Raw genomic sequence first — 16711 nt, 5'->3', positions numbered from 1 at the left:
TGGCTTCCTTCAACATATTATGGCTTCCTCAAGCGTACTTTATGCCTCATCAATTTTTCCACTTTGCTACAATTTGATAGTAATTTTATCAACAGATTTATCAGTTTTTTAAACATTTTAAACATCTCTGTCGTTTGATACTTTCATTCCAGTCAAATGGGTATCATGATTGGGATTTTTAAAATGACAATCTCCACAGTCTCAAATTAGCCGCTTCAAACCAACAAGCAGTCAGAAATTCTGCTTCTGCTCATCCAAATGGATGCCCATCTTATTTATATCAGAAAGTAGCTCCTGAAGTTATAGTTTATTTTTAGATTCCCTACAGTGTGGAAACAGGCCTTCAGCCCTACCAGTCCACACCAACCCTCTGAAGAGTAACCCACCCAGAGCTATTTCCCTCTGACTAATGTATCTAACACTATGTGCAATTTAGCATGGCCAATTCACCTGACCTGCACATCTTTAGATTGTGGGAGGAAACCAGAGCACCTGGAGGAAACCCACGCAGACACGAGGTTGGAATCGAACCTGGGACCTTGGTGCTGTGAGGCAGCAGTGCTAATCATTGAGCCACCATGCCACCCATCAAATAAGTTTCCATCAAATAAATTTTTACTTTTAAGATTTCCGCTCCGCATCTACCCCCTAAGAATCTTGTAAGTTTCAATTTTCCTAAATGGTAGTGCATGCAGGCCAAATCTTTCCTCATAAAATCCTTTCATGCACAGTATCAATCTAGTGAACCTTCTGTAGATTGACTTCAGTGTCAGAATGCCTTTTCTTAGAAAAAGAGAACAAAAACATTCACAGTATTCTATATGTGGTCTGGCTAGTGCCCTGTATTGTTTTAGCAACATTTCCTTATTTTCATATTTCCATTCTCTTTTGAAACAAAAAGCCAAAATTGAATGTGCCTTAACTATTGCCAAATTGTTTAATCAAATCCTGTGAAGCTATGGAACCTATGTTCGCTTTCACACTTTTTACATAATTAATAAAGCTCTTCCTATCCTTTTTGTTACTTGCAAGTTTATCCTCCAAGATTGAGGCGGCACAATGGCTCAGTGGTTAGCATTGCTGCCTCGCAGCACTAGGGTCCCAGGTTCCATTCCAGCCTTGGGCGACTGTCTGTGTGCAGTTTGCACATTCTCCCTGTGTCTGTGTGCGATTCCTCTGGGTGCTCTGGTTTCCTCCCACAATCCAAAGATGTGCAGGTCAGGTGAATTGGCCATGCAAAATTGTCCATGGTGTTAGGTGCATTAGTCAGAGAGAGATGGGTCTGGGTGGGTTACTCTTTGGAGGGTTGGTGTGGACTTGTTGGGCCGAAGGGAATCTAATCTAATTTGTTTTCATGCTAGTGTAAAATTTAGTGTAGCTGTCCAAGATCTTTGAATGCTTTTATGCCACCTTCCTCTGGCAACAATATATTTTCAAGTCCTTTCATTGAGATTCCTAAAGCATGTTCAGCACTCTGAGTAAAACAAAAGATTTGTTTTCAATCGCAATGCCAGTATTTCACAAAAAGAGATCATACTTTTCCACTGGGATTGGAAGAGGATGTGAAGACAGATATAACTAATTTTGTATACTTACTGAGCACAAAAGAGGCATAAAGGTTTATTACAAGTAAAAATATCTCTAGTAATTGTAGTTCCAGGCATTTATTTCATATTTTTTTCCTAAATAAGTTAAATATATCAAATAAATTGTGAAACTGCTGGTTTTAAAAATATTTAACTTTTCTTATTGAATCAAGCTGGCTGCTAGTTTAGGTGAATGTCTACTTCCAGTAACTATTATTTTAATAAAATAAGAAACACTTGCTGTAATGAACAATCCCATTACTTCACTGATGGAAATAACATGGTTTGGCACTCAGGAGTGTCGTCAGAAATATTGATGTACTTATTTAATTGCACATATCTCCACACATACAGAATTTTAATATAATGTACTACCATGATAGGTTGTGCAGATCATTAGACAGGTCTTGTTGCACAACTTAATTGTTTTCAGTTCCCCTGATATTTACATGATTGAGATCCTATATTTACCACTGAGTAACCTGGTAAAATCTACAACATTATGGGAAATAAAAAAAATGATGTTGATAATAGATTGTTAATAATAATACATAGCCAGTTAACACCTGAAAGCAAAAAAATCAGTACCTATGGCTGTTCCTCAAAGCCATAATCTTGTGCATTCACCCCTTCTTAATGTAAGGGGAGTGAGAAAGAGAGAGAGAGAAAGAGATCGATAAAACCCTTCCACAGTGAAATGGAGAGATTGGCAACAGCCCTCAGAGAGAGGATCAATGAACCACCTCAGTCAGAGAGAGAGAAGGAAAGAAATAAATTGGTACACTCCTCAGCACATAGAGGGATAGAGGTTAAGAAATCCTTCGGACATAGAGATAGCGAGAGGGAGAGAGACAGAAGAGGACAGAGAGAATGAAAGAGAGCGAGACAGAGAGAAAGAAATACTGAGAGAAAGGTAGAGGTATCAGTGAAACACTTCAGAGAGAGAATACAGACATCAGTAAGATCCAAAAAATCCCTCATCTTTGGAGATCAGTGTGAAAATTTAGTCATACGGAGAGTGAGCCACCTGCATGTTCAGTAGAAGAGAGCCTGATAATTTTTGTTTATCTCAGCACTGTAAATCCGTTTAGTGTTGAACACTCAGTACAACAATAAAGAATTTTAACAACATTTCTTAAGGTCAATCACAACAATCATTTAGACCGTATCTGCTGGTTTGGTGGAATTCCCACTAAGCCACCATATGAGAAAAATAGGGTTCAATGTGCACACCTAAATGCACCTGTGAGGTCTATTCATCAGTTTCTAACTGACTGATGGAGATGGTTGACTAGTTTCCAATTTGAACGTGTTTTCACTGTAAACAGTATGCGCAGGCATCACACAAACAGTCATAAACTATTCTGGGAATCTACTGGACGATGCCAGTAAAACAGTATGCTCAATCTCAGACGAAGTGAAATCAGAAAATGAATAATCTCTTGCTTACTTGTGTCTATCATTTGCTCCTTACGCGGTTTGGCACACCAGACTACATATTTGTTTTGGAATGTAAACTGGGAAAAAGAGAAGTTTGGACACTGCTGTATTGAAGAGAAACTTTTTCATAGTTCAAAGGTCAAAAATGAACACAGTGGTGTTCACTAATTGATTATGCAAAGTCTTATAACAGTTGGAGAAACTGAATTTGTTATTTGTATGAAACAAGCCGACACCAGGTACTCTTGGGCTACCTAGCAAAAGACATCTGGATTTTCAAGTTGCAGTTTGTCATTGACCTGCGAAGGGCAGTTTTTAAAAAAATTTGCTCATGGGATATGGGTGTCACTGTTAAGGTCACCACTATTACCCAGCCCTAATTGCCTTTTAATTGCTAGGCAATTCAAGAGGGCAGTTAAGAGTCAGTCGCACTGCTGTAGATGCAGTCACATGTTGACCAGCTCAGATGTCAGATTTACTTCCCTAAAGGACAATAGTGAACCAGTTGGATTTTTAATGATAATCAACAATGGTTCCATAATTGTAATTAGGGTAGCTTTTAATTCCAGATTTGTACTGAATTCAAATTTCACCATCTGCCATGGTGAGATTCAAACCTACATCTTCAGAATATTATTCTGGGTTCCTAGTCCAGTCCAGTGACTTTAACATTTTGCCACTGCCTTCCCCTCATGGTAAATGGTGAATATCAAGCCTGATAAAAATCTGGAATTAAAAGCTAACCTAATGACGACTATGTAACTACTATCTATTATAGTAAAATCTCATGTGATTCACTAATGTCTTTGGGAAACGAAATCTAACATCCTCGCCTAGTCTAGCCTACGTGTAACCCTACTTCCACAGCAATGTGGTTGATTGTTAACTGCTCTCATGACAATTAGGGACGAGCAATAAATCTCTGGTTTTGCCAGAGATGCCCAAACCCTACCAGGGGTTTGGACACATGTTTACATTTTTAAAAAGTAGTCTACTGCTTGCAATTCAGGTATATGACAATCCAACACTTAGAAGTAAAATCTCACTTCTTACAGAAAGATATATAGAAAGTGTGCTGCACCAACTCAACAAACCTCCTTCAATAGCACCTCCACATTCAGAAGAACAATAGGAACAACAAGGTGGGCATATCACGACCTGCAAGCTCCCTTTCAAGTCACACACCAAGTAACTTGGAACTATATTGTTTCTCTTTATCACTGCTGTTACTTTCGAATCCTTGAACTCCTTTTCACATGTGCTGCAGCACTTCAAGAAGGTAGACCACCAGTACTTGCTCAAGGAAAAATGCTGGTCCCAACTTGGACAAATGGTAAATATCTAAAGAAAATTGAATAACAGCATGTGAAATAACTCAGCAGAATTATATCTGCCTGTAAACAAACATTACAGAGAAGAAAAAGCCTTTTGATCCATTAAATCTGTCCCACATTACTGCGATACCCTGTGCATTACAATATACACATTCCTAACCACATCTAGAACCCTGTAAATTTCTGGGAGACTGCAGCCTGTAAATCAATCTCTTAGTAACATTGAACATACGTCACTTACGTGTAAACTTTCAGCACAAAATCCTTTTCCTCTCGAAGTTCAGCAATTGACGATAAAGCGTCCATCATACTCAGCACTGCACAACCGTATGGGCGCCGATACTGCACATGAGGAGGGCCTTTCTTCGAGTCATTCGATAACATCCGACCTTACAAGAACACAGGAATAGATGAACATAAATCTATAAGAAATACAAACAGAAGTTGGCCACTTGACTACACTACTCCATTATCATCCATATGTTTATCCAATGATCATTTAAATGCCCTTAATGTTGGCGAGTCCACTATTGTTGCAGGCAGGGCATTCCATGCCCTTACTATATCTGTCCTACATTTATCACCCCTCAGTTTAAAGCTATGTCCCCTTGTGCTAGCCATCACTATCTGAAGAAAAAGGCTCTCACTGTCCGCTTTATCTAACCTTCTGATCATCTTGTATGCTTTTATTAAATCACCTCTCAACCTTCTTTGCTCCAACAAAAACAGCCTCAAGTCCCTCAGTCTTTCCTCATAAGACCTTCCTTCCATAATAGGCAAAATACTAGCAAATCTCTTCTGCACCCTTTTCAATGTTTCCACATCCTTCCTATATGATGGCGACCAGAACTGTACATAATACTCCAAGTGCGGCCGCACCAGAGTTTTGTACAGCTGCAACATGGCCTCATGGCTCCGAAACTCAATCCCTCTACCAATAAAAGCTAACACACTGTACACATTCTTAATAACTCTATCAACCTGGGTGGCAACTTTCAGGGAGCTATGCACATGGATAGCGCAATCTCTCTGCTCATCTACACTACCAAGAATTTTAGTATCAGCCCAGAATTCTGTATTCCTGTTGCTCCTTCCAAAGTGAAATCACCTCACACTTTTCCGCATTAAACTCCATTTGCAACCTCTCAGCCCAGCTCTGCAGCTTATCTATGTCCCTCTGTAACCTGCAACAACCCGCATTGTCCACAACTCCACTGGCCTTAGTGCCATCTTCAAAATTTACTAAACAATCCTTCTGTGCCCTCATCCAGGTCATTTATAAAAATTACAAACAACAGTGGCCCCAAAACAGAACCTTGCAGTACTCCACTAGTATCTGAACTCCAGAATGAACATTTCCCATCAACCATCAACCTTTGTCTTCTTACAGCTAGCCAATCTCTGATCCAAACTGCTAAATCACCCTCAATCCCATGCCTCTGTATTTTCTGCACTAGCCTACCATGGGGAACCTTATCAAATGCTTTACTGAAATCCATATACACCACATCAACCGCTTTACCCTCATCCATCTGTTTGATCACCTTCTGAAAGAACTCAATAAGGTTTGTGATGAACGACCTACCCTTCATTTGAACCGTGTTGACTATCCCTAATCAAATTATTCCTTTCTAGATGATTAGAAATCCTATCTCTTATAATCTTTTCTAAAACTTTGCCCACAGCAGAAGTAAGGCTCACTGGTCTATAACTACCAGGGTTGTCTCTACTTCCCTTCTTGAACAAAGGGACAACATTTGCTATTCCCCAGACTTCTGGAACTATTCTTGCAGACAATGATGACATAAAGATCAAAGCCATAGGATCTGCAATCTCTCCCCTGGCTTCCCAGAGAATCCTAGGATAAATTCCATCCATCCCAGGGGACTTGCCTATTTTCACACTTTCCAAAATTGCTAACACCACCTCCTTATGAACCTCAATCCTGTGTAGTCTAATAGCCTGTAGCTCAGTATTCTCCTCGACAATATTGTCTTTTTCCTCTGTGAATACTAATGAAAAATATTCATTTAGCATCTCTCCTCGGACTCCACACACAGCTTTCCACTACTATTGTTGACTGGCCCAAATCTTACTCTAGTCAATCCTTTATTCCTGATATACATATAGAAAGCTTTAGTGTTTTCCTTGATTCCACCTGCCAAAGACTTCTTATGTTCCCTCCTGGGTCTTCTTAGCTCTCCCTTTAGGTCCTTCCTTGTAACTCTCAAGTGACCTAACTGGGCTTTCATGTTTCACCTTTACATAAGCCTCCTTCTTCCTCTTGCCAAGAGATTCAAATTCTTTAGTAAACCACGGTTCTCTTGCTCGACCACTTCTTCCCTGCCTGACACGCAGTAGCTGTTCCTTGAATAAGCACCACATTTCAATTCTGCCCATCCCCTGTAGTTTCCTTCCCCATCCTATCCATCCTAAATCTTGCCTAATCACATGATAATTGCCTTTCCCCCCAGCTGTAACGCTTGTCCTGAAGAAGGGCTTATGCCCGAAACGTCGATTCTCCTGCCTGACCTGCTGCGCTTTTCCAGCAACACATTTTTCAGCTCTGATCTCTAGCATCTGCAGTCCTCACTTTCTCCTGTGGTATATACCTGTCCGTTTCCATCGCTAAAGTAAACATAACCGAATTGTGGTCACTATCACCAAAGTGCTCACTTAGCTCCAAATCTAACCCCTGGCCTGGTTCATTACCAGTACCAAATCCAATGTAATCTAACCTATTGTTGGTCTATGTACATACTGCGTCAAAAAATCCTCCTGTACACTTTGGACAAAAACTGACCCGTCTAAACTACTCAATTTCCAGTCAATATTTGGAAAGTTAAAGCTCTCCTTAACAACAGCTCTCTGACCCAGCGGTAACCTGCACAGCTAACTGCCTCTGCAGTTTCAAGTATCTCAGTACATTGGAATATGTCTAAGAAAAGTTAACAAATAGTGAAATTCACAGCTGACCTTGGATAATCCTGTGAGAGGAGCTCACAGCAGGGTGGCGGTTTTAAAGTGTAACCTTACTCTTTTTTAGTAAATCTACAATAGTGAGTAGAGTGGGTTCTTTATCAATTATATGTTTTATTGAGATCTGTCACTTGATTAAAGTTTAAAAATACAAAAACATAGGTACTAAGTTTGTGCTATTTTCTGGGTCTGCAGATTGTTATGGTACATTTAGTAGAGTGATGTGCTCTTCCTGTCAGATGTGGAAGATTAGGGAGAGCTTCCATGTTACTGATGATTATATCTGCAGCAAGTGTGGTTGTGAATCCGATTGGATCTCATGGATTGGATGGAGCAGCAGTTAGAGACAATGAGGAATTTATAGGAGCTACGGGGTGTGATGGATGGCAGTTGCAGGAAGGGAGATAAACTCAAGGCACAGTCAGGTTACCTCCAGGAAAGGTAGGAGAGGGAAGCAGGTAATGCAGGAGTCTCCTGTGGTTATCCCCAACTCAAACAAGTATTGGAAAATGTAGGGGGTGATGGACTCACAGGGGAATGTAGCACTGGGAGCCAGATTTCTGGTACTGAGACTGACTCTAATGTAACTAGGGACATGCCAGGTTCCAAGCGATTGATTGTGATAGGGGACTCTCTAGTCAGAGGCATAGACAGATGTTTCTGTGGCCGACAGCAAGACATCAGAATGGTGTGCTGCTTCTCTGGTGCCAGGATCAAGGCTATCTCAGATGGGGTGCAGAATATTCTCAAAAGGGAGAGGGACCAGCAGGAGGTCACTGTATACATTGGAACTAACAACATAGAAAACAGGAAGCTAGACAAGAATTTAAAAAGGAGGTCCTTGAGGGTAGTAATATTTGGATTACTCCCAGTGTTACGAACTAGTAAGGGTAAGAATAGGAGGATAGAACAGATGAATGTGTGGCTGAGGAGCTGGTGCAGGGAAAAAGGGTTCACATCTTTGGATCATTGGAATCTCTTCTGGGGTAGAAATGACCTGTATAAAGAGAACAGATCGCACCTGAATTGGAAGGGGACTAATGTACTAGTGGGGAGATTCGCTACAGCTGCTCGGAAGGATTTAAACTTTGTGGGTGGAACTGGGGAGATAATGAGGAAAGAGATCAGTCTGAGACCGGTATAGTTAGGAAACGGGGCAAATCAAACAGCCAGGGCAGGCAGGGACAAGGCAGAGAATGAGGTAGGACTGATCAATTAAACTGCATTTATTTCAATGCAAGAGGCCTAACAGATAAGGCAGATGAATTCAGGGCATTGTTGAGAACATGGGACTAGGCTACCATAGTGATTATAGAGACATGACTCAGGGATGGACAGGACTGGCAGCTTAATGTTCCAGGGTATAGATGTAATAAGAAGCATAGAAAGGGGTGCGAGAGGAGATGGGGTGGCTTTTTTTGATTAGGGATAACATTACAACTGCACTTAGGGAGGATATTCCTGGCAATATGTCCAGGGAAGTTATTTGGGTGGAACTGAGAAATAAGAAAGGGATCACCTCATTGAGATTGTACTATAGAACTCCCCATCAAAACATTAGCAGGAAATTGAGAATAATAGAGTGGTTATGGCAGGGGATTTTAACTTGCCAAACACAGACTGAGACTGCCATACTGTTAAGGGCTTGGATGGAAAGCAATCTGTTAAGTGTATACAACAACATTTTCTGATTCAATATGTTGATGTACCTACCAGAAAAGGTGCAAAACTTGACCTACTCTTGGGGGAAAAAAGCAGGGTGGGCAACTGAGGTGTCAATGGGGGTGCACTTTGGGGCCAGTGACCATAATTCTATTAGTTTTAAAACAGGTCCAAAAGTTGAAGCTCCAAGTTGCAGGAAGGACAATTTTGACACAATTAGGCAAGAACTTTCAAAGGTTGATTGGGGCATTTGTTCACAGGTAAATGGACAACTGGAAAATGTGAAGCCTTCAAAAAAGAGATAAAGAGAGTCCAGAGACAGTATGTTCCTGTTAGGGTCAAGGGCAAGGCTAGTAGGTGTAAGCAATGCTGGATGAATAGCGAAATTGAGGATTTGGTCAAGAATAAGAGGGAAGCATATGTCAGGTGTAGACAATAGAGATCGAGTGACTCCATAAAAGAGTATAAAGGCAATAGCAGTATACTTAAGAGGGAAATCGGGAGGGGAAAAAAAAGACATGAAGCAGCTGTGGCAAATAGGATTAAGGAGAATCCAAAAGGATTCTACAAATACATTAAGGACAAAAGGGTAATTAGGGAGAGAATAGAGCCCCCTAAAGATTAGCAAGTCTGCCTATGTGTGGAACTGTGGGAGGTGGGGAAGATACTAAACAAGTATTTTGCATGAGTGGTTACTGTTGAGAAGGACATGGAAGATAGAGAACATGGAGAAATAAATATCAACTTCTTGAAAAATGTCCATATTTCAGAGGTGGTGGTGCTGGACATCTTAAAATGCATAAAGATGGACCTGATCAGGTGTACCCTATAACTCTATGGAAGTGATTGCTGGGTCCTTTGCTGAGATATTTGTATCCTCGATAACCACAGGTGACTGTAGAGCTGGAACACTGGAGGTTAGCTAACATGGTGCCACTATTTAAGAAAGGTGGTAAGCAAAAGCTTACTGTATATCAGTGAGCCTGACATTGGTGGTGGGCAAGTTGTTGCAGGTAATCCTAAGAGATAGGATTACATATATTTGGAAAGGCAAGGACTGATTTGGGATAGTCAGCATGGCTTTATGCATGGGAAATCGTGTCTCACTAACACGATTGAGTTTTTTTGAAGAAGCAATGGACTGATGAGGAGAGAGAGGTGAACATGATCTACATGGACATCAATCAGGCATTTGACAAGGTTCCTCATGGTAGACTGATTAGCAAAGTTTGAACACATGGAATTGGGTAGAACTAGCCAGTTGGATACAGAACTGACTCAATGGTAGAAGACAGAGGGTAATAGTGGAGGCTTGCTTTTCAGACTGGAGGCCTGTGACCAGTGGTGTGCCACAAGGATCAGTGTTGGGCTCATTGCTTTTCATCATTTATGTAAATGATTTGAGGAGGTATGGTTTGTAAATTTGCAGATGACACCAAAATTGGAGGTGTAGTGGATAACGAAGAAGGCTCCCTCAGAATACAACAGAATCTTGATCAGATGAACCAATGGGCCGAGGAGAAACCGATAAATATAAGACGTTGCATTTTGTAAAGGCAAATCAGGGTAGGACTTATACACTTAATGGTAAGGTCCAGGGAAATGTTGCTGAATAAAGAGATCTTGGAGTGCAGGTTCATTGTTCCTTGAAAATGGAATCACAGGTAGATACGATAGTGAAGAAGGCATTTTGTATGCTTGCCTTTATCAGTCAGTGCATTGAGTATAGGAGTTGGGAGGTCAAGCTGTGGCTGTGTGTGACATTGGTTAGGCCACTTTAGGAATATTGTGTACAATTCTGTTCTCCCTGCTAAATGAAAGATGTTGTGAAACTTAAAAGCATTTAGAAAAGGTTTATAAGGATGTTGCCAGGGTTGGAGGTTTTGAGCTATAGGGAGAGGCTGAATTGGCTAGGGATATTTTTCCTGGAGTGTTGGAGGCTGAGTGGTGACCTAAAAGAGGTCCATAAAATCATGAGGGGCATGGATTAGGTAAACAGACAAGGTCTTTTCCCTGGGGTGGGGGAGTCTAAAACTAAGGGGCATAGCTGTAAGGTCAGAGGGGAAAGATTTAAAAGGGACCTAAGGGGTAACTTTTACACACACAGGGTGGTGTGTCTACGGAATGAGCTGCCAAAGGGAGTAGTGGAGGCTGGTACAATTACAACCTTTGAAAGGCATTTGGATGACTATATGAATAGGAAGGGTTCAGAGGGATATGGGCCAAGTGCTGACAAATGGGATGCGATTAATTTCGGATATCTGATCAGCATGGATAAGTTGGACCGAAAGGTCTGTTTCTGTGCTGTACACCTCTATGATTCTATGACTCTCCTGCCAATCAAATATCCTTCTAAAGTAGCTCAAGTGCATTCAATAGCTTAGTGTCCACTGCTTTCTAAGAGAAGAAATTCCTTATTATCTCTTGTCATATCATGTTTTTAAACTTGATATTTATGGGCTCTTCATCCTGTGCCCGACAGCTCAATGAGTGCGTTATTATAAGCAAAGACATAATGAAACTATTGCTAAGCATGACCCTAATTGCGCATGTCATAATACAGGGAAGCCCCTTCTTACAATAAAGCCTGACATGGATTCAGAAACTGTAAATTTGGAAATGGAGATAGTAGGGAGGGAGAGATGGTGGAATGGGATCTGAACCAGAGCTTGTAATGGTTCAGTATTTTTCTGGAGCTGGGAAGACTATTCAGGTCATTCTACCTCTATAAAAAACGATTAAGACAACCTTTTGTATTTTTCCCTCCATTACCAGCAGTGTTTCCTTTAAGTATTTTTGCTCAGACTACTTGTTGATTGGAACCAGAGCATGACCAAAGTTATTGTGCACGATGGTATACCCATTTGTCCCTTAAAATTGCAACTATTATATTATGAGGGCCCCAATTGCACATGCATGGAAGCACTTTGCTTCCTGAACACAACAGGTGTAAGCTCTTTTCAAAATGTCTAAGCCTGAATGTGGTCACACAGTAAGTCAATTGCCCTTGCTTTACAGCCTTTAACACCCCATTAATATATTAAAGTCTCGCCTTCCCATCATTCACCCATGAAACTGGCCTTTTACCGGGTACTTCAATGGTATTTTACAGATCCTCAGCAATTATAATCCACAATAACATTCAGAATGTATTACTTCAGAATAATAATGATGCTTGGTTTCTGGGCTGTATTTTCTATGTCAGAGTCTTATTCCGAGTGGAAATTGAAAACCTGTCCGCCTTGTCTGATAGCATGTGAATGAATTCATATTCAAGCTCATAACAGTCTATTGTTAAATATCAAGGGTTTACCTATTCGTATCACATGAGCAACTATGTAGAGATCTCGCTTCAGATCCTTATTACTGAGATCCTGAAAGTCCAAACATAAAAACAAAGTTGACATGAAAATGAGAATGAGAACTACAGGAAAAAAAAACTATAGTTAACATCAGAATGTATTAGAGGCCGAAAAGAGGCAATTAATTCTGTATATATTAAATATCTTCACTATTATCAGCATTATCTCATTAAACATTTCAAACTGAAATGAAAGGTTTCACATGAAAAATCATTTTTTTTACACTTATCAGCATTAAGTAACTAGATTAGTTAATGGTTTGGAACCAAGGAGACATTATTTTTTCTCACGATTGTTTGCAATTTATCTAATGATGTTACCAAAGATGTCCCATGACATGTACACAAACAATACTTCCTGAAACATGCTTATGCCAACACTAATCATCTATAAAGCTCTTAATGTGTAGAATTATACCAGAGTTTGTATGAAACCTTTTTGTAGTGGGGAAAATGTTTTATCAATATTTCATGAGCACGGTTTGCTGCTAAATTCTTTGAAATATGTTCTTAACGTAAAAAATTATTCTTAAAAACTTAATTTGGCTACTACTTCCTATCCAATGCCAACATTTTAACATTCAAAAGAAAACAAAATCCCTATTTCACAAGAGCATAATCAAGTCTATGACAATAAAACATGATACCAGAACAGTTGGAAAGCATTAACAGGATTGGCCAAAGTCAGCATAGGTTTATGAAAGGTAAGTTATGCTTAACAGATGGTTCTCCTAAGCACATGTTGCTACAACACAAATTGGCTATAACACAATTACTGAATTCAGACCGATATTTGTAGAACACGAGCTTTCCTTACCTGTACTAGCTATAACACAATACTGGCCCAGTTAGTTTAAATGGTGCTGGCATTGCATGATTTTCTTCTAAAGCGAGATCGCATAGGAACCGAACTATGGCATTATAAGAGAACTACATGTGTTAGAATCTTTTTTGAGGATGTAACTAGTAGAAAAGAAAAGGAATAACAAGTGGCTGTGATGCATTTAGATTTTCAAAGAACTTTTCATAAGATCCCACTTAAGTGGTCAGTGGAAGCAGAGTCTTTGTGTGTACTTAAGACTGAGATAGATTCTTGATCCATAGGGGAATCAAGGGTTACAGGGAAAATGCAGATGAGTGGATGTGAGGAATGTCATGATCCTACTGAATGGTGGAATAGGCTCAAAGGCTGAATGGCTACTCCTGTTCCTACGATCTTATGAGACATTGTGACTGGTAGCTAGGAAATAGGCTCTGTGCAAATGAAATAATACTTGTGTGAAACATAGTTAAAGGGCTGTGAGACAGCTGTGCAAGCAGCAGCATGGACTGACACAAGGAGTTAGGGAATTTCAGATCATACATGAAATTGAAGTACAGGCAGGTATGGATCAGGCTGAGGTCCCAGCATAGGAGATATACTCATGAAAAAGGTAACACTGGAAGATAGGATTCATGCCAACCTGAATAGAACCTTTTGAACTGATCTTGATAAGTGATGTATGCACCTGAGTATACATGAAAGGGAAATGTCTTGGAAGTACTGGTCACAGTTTGAACATGTTACTAACTGATTTGTTTTATAGCATTAACCATAATCAACTGGTGAAGATTGAAAGGTCATTTGCTTACAGACTGTAGGATGTTATTCACCATATTGATAGTCAGTAGTGTCAGGGTTTGGAGAGGGCATACAGTCTAGATTTCATCAAGAAATAGGAGCTCCCAAAGAAACTATGGTGCCACATTCTAACCAATTTCTAGTGACAGGGACAAGTTCCAATGTTCTGTACAAGGACTGGCAGCTTTGCCCACGAGAACATGAAAGCACAATCCCACCCACCATTGCAACAGTATCAATGAATCAGGGAAAAATACTGAGACCACAAAAAATTGACCTCATCTGACACTCAGCCTGCTACCAGAAAATGGACTAATGTTGGTCATCAATTCCACGTCCCTGCCTCTTCCTCATAATCCTTGATTCCCTTACTGTTTAAATATATCTCAGCCTTGAACAGATTGAATGACCCATCTCTACAGACATCTGTGGTAAAGAATTCCATAAATTTTGAGAGAAAACTCTCTTCATCTCTATCTTAAATGGGCAACCTATTATTCTGAGATTATGCCCTCTGGTCCTTGGCTCTCCTGCAAGGAGACACAACCTCTCCATATCTATTCTGTCAAGCCTCCTTATGCTTCAATAAGTTTTTGACCATTCACTTTAGAACCTGTCTGGATCTTTTTGTAAACTCTTTCTGCATCCTTGCCACTTGTCTGCCCAACTATTTTTGTGTTGTCTGTAAATTTGGTTGTTGTACATAAACTTTCTTCACTCAAACTATTATTATACATTGCGAATAATTGTGGAACCAGTACTAATCCTTGTGACACTCCACTAGTTATGGGTTGCCATCTGAAAAATGCACCCTTTATCCCAACACTCTATCTTCTTTTAGTAGCCAATCCTCTATCCATACTAATATGCCATTTCTAACACCGTGTGCTCTTATCTTAAGTAGCCTAACATGTGGAACCAACTGGAAAATCAGATATATTACATCCATTGCTTCTCCTGCTATCTTATTTGTAACTTTCTCAAAGATTTCTAAAAATTTTTTCAGGCATGATTTCCCCTTCATGTAGCTATACTGACTCTGCTTGATCATTTCTAAATTCTAAATTAGTTGACCTAATTTTTGTCTTCTCCCTTTTTACTTAGAGATGGTACTTTGGCAGCTTTCTAATCCACGGGGACTTTTTCAAAAGCTGTGGATTCTTGGAAGATTACTACCAGTGTACTGCAGCTACTTCTTGCATTCCATTTGCTGCCTTAGTATATTTTATAATTATTAAACTTATTTCTGCTCTTCATTTGGCTCCTTGATTATTTAGTAAATTTGGAATGCAATTAGTGCTTTCTCCTGTGAAGACGGATGCAAAATATTTATTCAACTCCTCTGCCATTTCCTGGTTCCTCATTATTATTTCACCTGCCTCATTCTCTAAGGGGTCAATGTTCACTCTGCCCTTGCTCTTCCTTTCTAGATATTTAAAGAAGCTCTCACTGTCAATCTTGATAGTACAAAAATTATATCTTCTCTGTCTTTCTGGTCATTTTTTGTTGGTTTTTAAAGCTTTCCCAATCCTCTGGTTTAGCACTAATCTATGCCACAATGTATGTTTTTTTCTTTCAATTTGATGATAGCATTAACTGCCCTTACTTATCGTGGTTCCCTTATTCCATTTCAGAGAATCCTTCTTTCTCACTAGTTTATTGATATGAGTTGTAGAATATCTTCTTAAACATCTGCCATTTTTTTCTCAATTGCTGTTAAACTCCTTTCTCAGCTACTCCAGCTAGCTCTGCCCTTATTGCTTTGTAATTCTCCTTATGTAAGCTTAGCATAGTTGTTTACAACATAAATTCCTCCCTCTCAAACTGAATGATAATTTTCATTGTGTTATGATCATTTTTTCCTAGAGGATCTTTTACTCTGATATCATTTAATAAAACTTCCACATTACATATCACCAGATGCAAAATAGCCTGATCCCTGGCTGAATCTAGAAAACTGTCCAGACACATACTTGAATTTTTCTTCAAGGTTACCTGATAATCTGACTATCCTCATTTACATAAAGATTAACGTCACTCATAATTAATGTTTTGCATTTTGCTTAAACATGATCTTATTACCTCTTGATTTACTCTCAGTCCTACTGGATAGCTACAGTTTTATAGCCTAATTAATACTCCCAATAGTGACTTCTTCCTCTTGTTATTTCCTATTCTCAGCCATATGGATTCTACATCTTCCGATTGAAAATTATTTCTTACATCATACCTATTCCTTCCATATCCAGCCATGCTTCCTTTCCTACCTCTTCTTTCAAAGATTAAGTTTGCATCTTTGGAAAAACAACTGATGACACAGGTTGAACAGTCTAACAGTTGGTTGAACAGTTGGTGCAGCTAATCACTGCACTCTTTGCTTAGAACACCTCCCACCGTGTACATGGCAGGTACTCTTGTGACTCAGCCAACATTGTCTATCTTATACGTTGCAGGCAGGGATGCCCAGAGGCATGGTACATTGGGGAAACTGAGCAAAGGCTACGACAACGGATGAATGGGCACCGCACAACAATCAACAGACAGGAGGGTTCCCTCCCAGTTGGGGAACATTTCAGTGGTCCAGGACATTCAGCCTCGGATCTTCGGGTGACCATCCTCCAAGGTGGACTTCGGGACAGGCAGCAGAGGAAAGTGGCCGAGCAGAGGCTGATAGCTAAGTTCGGTAACCATAGGGAGGGCCTCAACCGGGACCGTGGGTTCATGTCAC

At 40.0% G+C, this 16711-nt stretch overlaps 1 protein-coding gene across 4 annotated transcripts in view; it reads right to left on the bottom strand.

The window, feature by feature from the left end:
* Window positions 1–16711, bottom strand: part of dock3 (dedicator of cytokinesis 3) — a 918089-nt gene that overhangs the window by 454413 nt on the left and 446965 nt on the right. For all 4 annotated transcript variants that reach the window (XM_043708484.1, XM_043708482.1, XM_043708483.1 and 1 more), the window contains exons 11-12: window positions 12315–12375; window positions 4602–4749 (exon numbers count right to left, since the gene is read on the bottom strand). In XM_043708484.1, coding sequence (XP_043564419.1) covers window positions 4602–4749; window positions 12315–12375 — 209 coding nt within the window. The remainder of the gene's footprint in view (window positions 1–4601; window positions 4750–12314; window positions 12376–16711) is intronic.

This window comes from Chiloscyllium plagiosum, chromosome 18 (assembly GCF_004010195.1).
Source record: "Chiloscyllium plagiosum isolate BGI_BamShark_2017 chromosome 18, ASM401019v2, whole genome shotgun sequence".
Taxonomy (NCBI): Eukaryota; Metazoa; Chordata; class Chondrichthyes; order Orectolobiformes; family Hemiscylliidae; genus Chiloscyllium; species Chiloscyllium plagiosum.
This window is presented reverse-complemented; position numbering and strand designations above follow the sequence as displayed.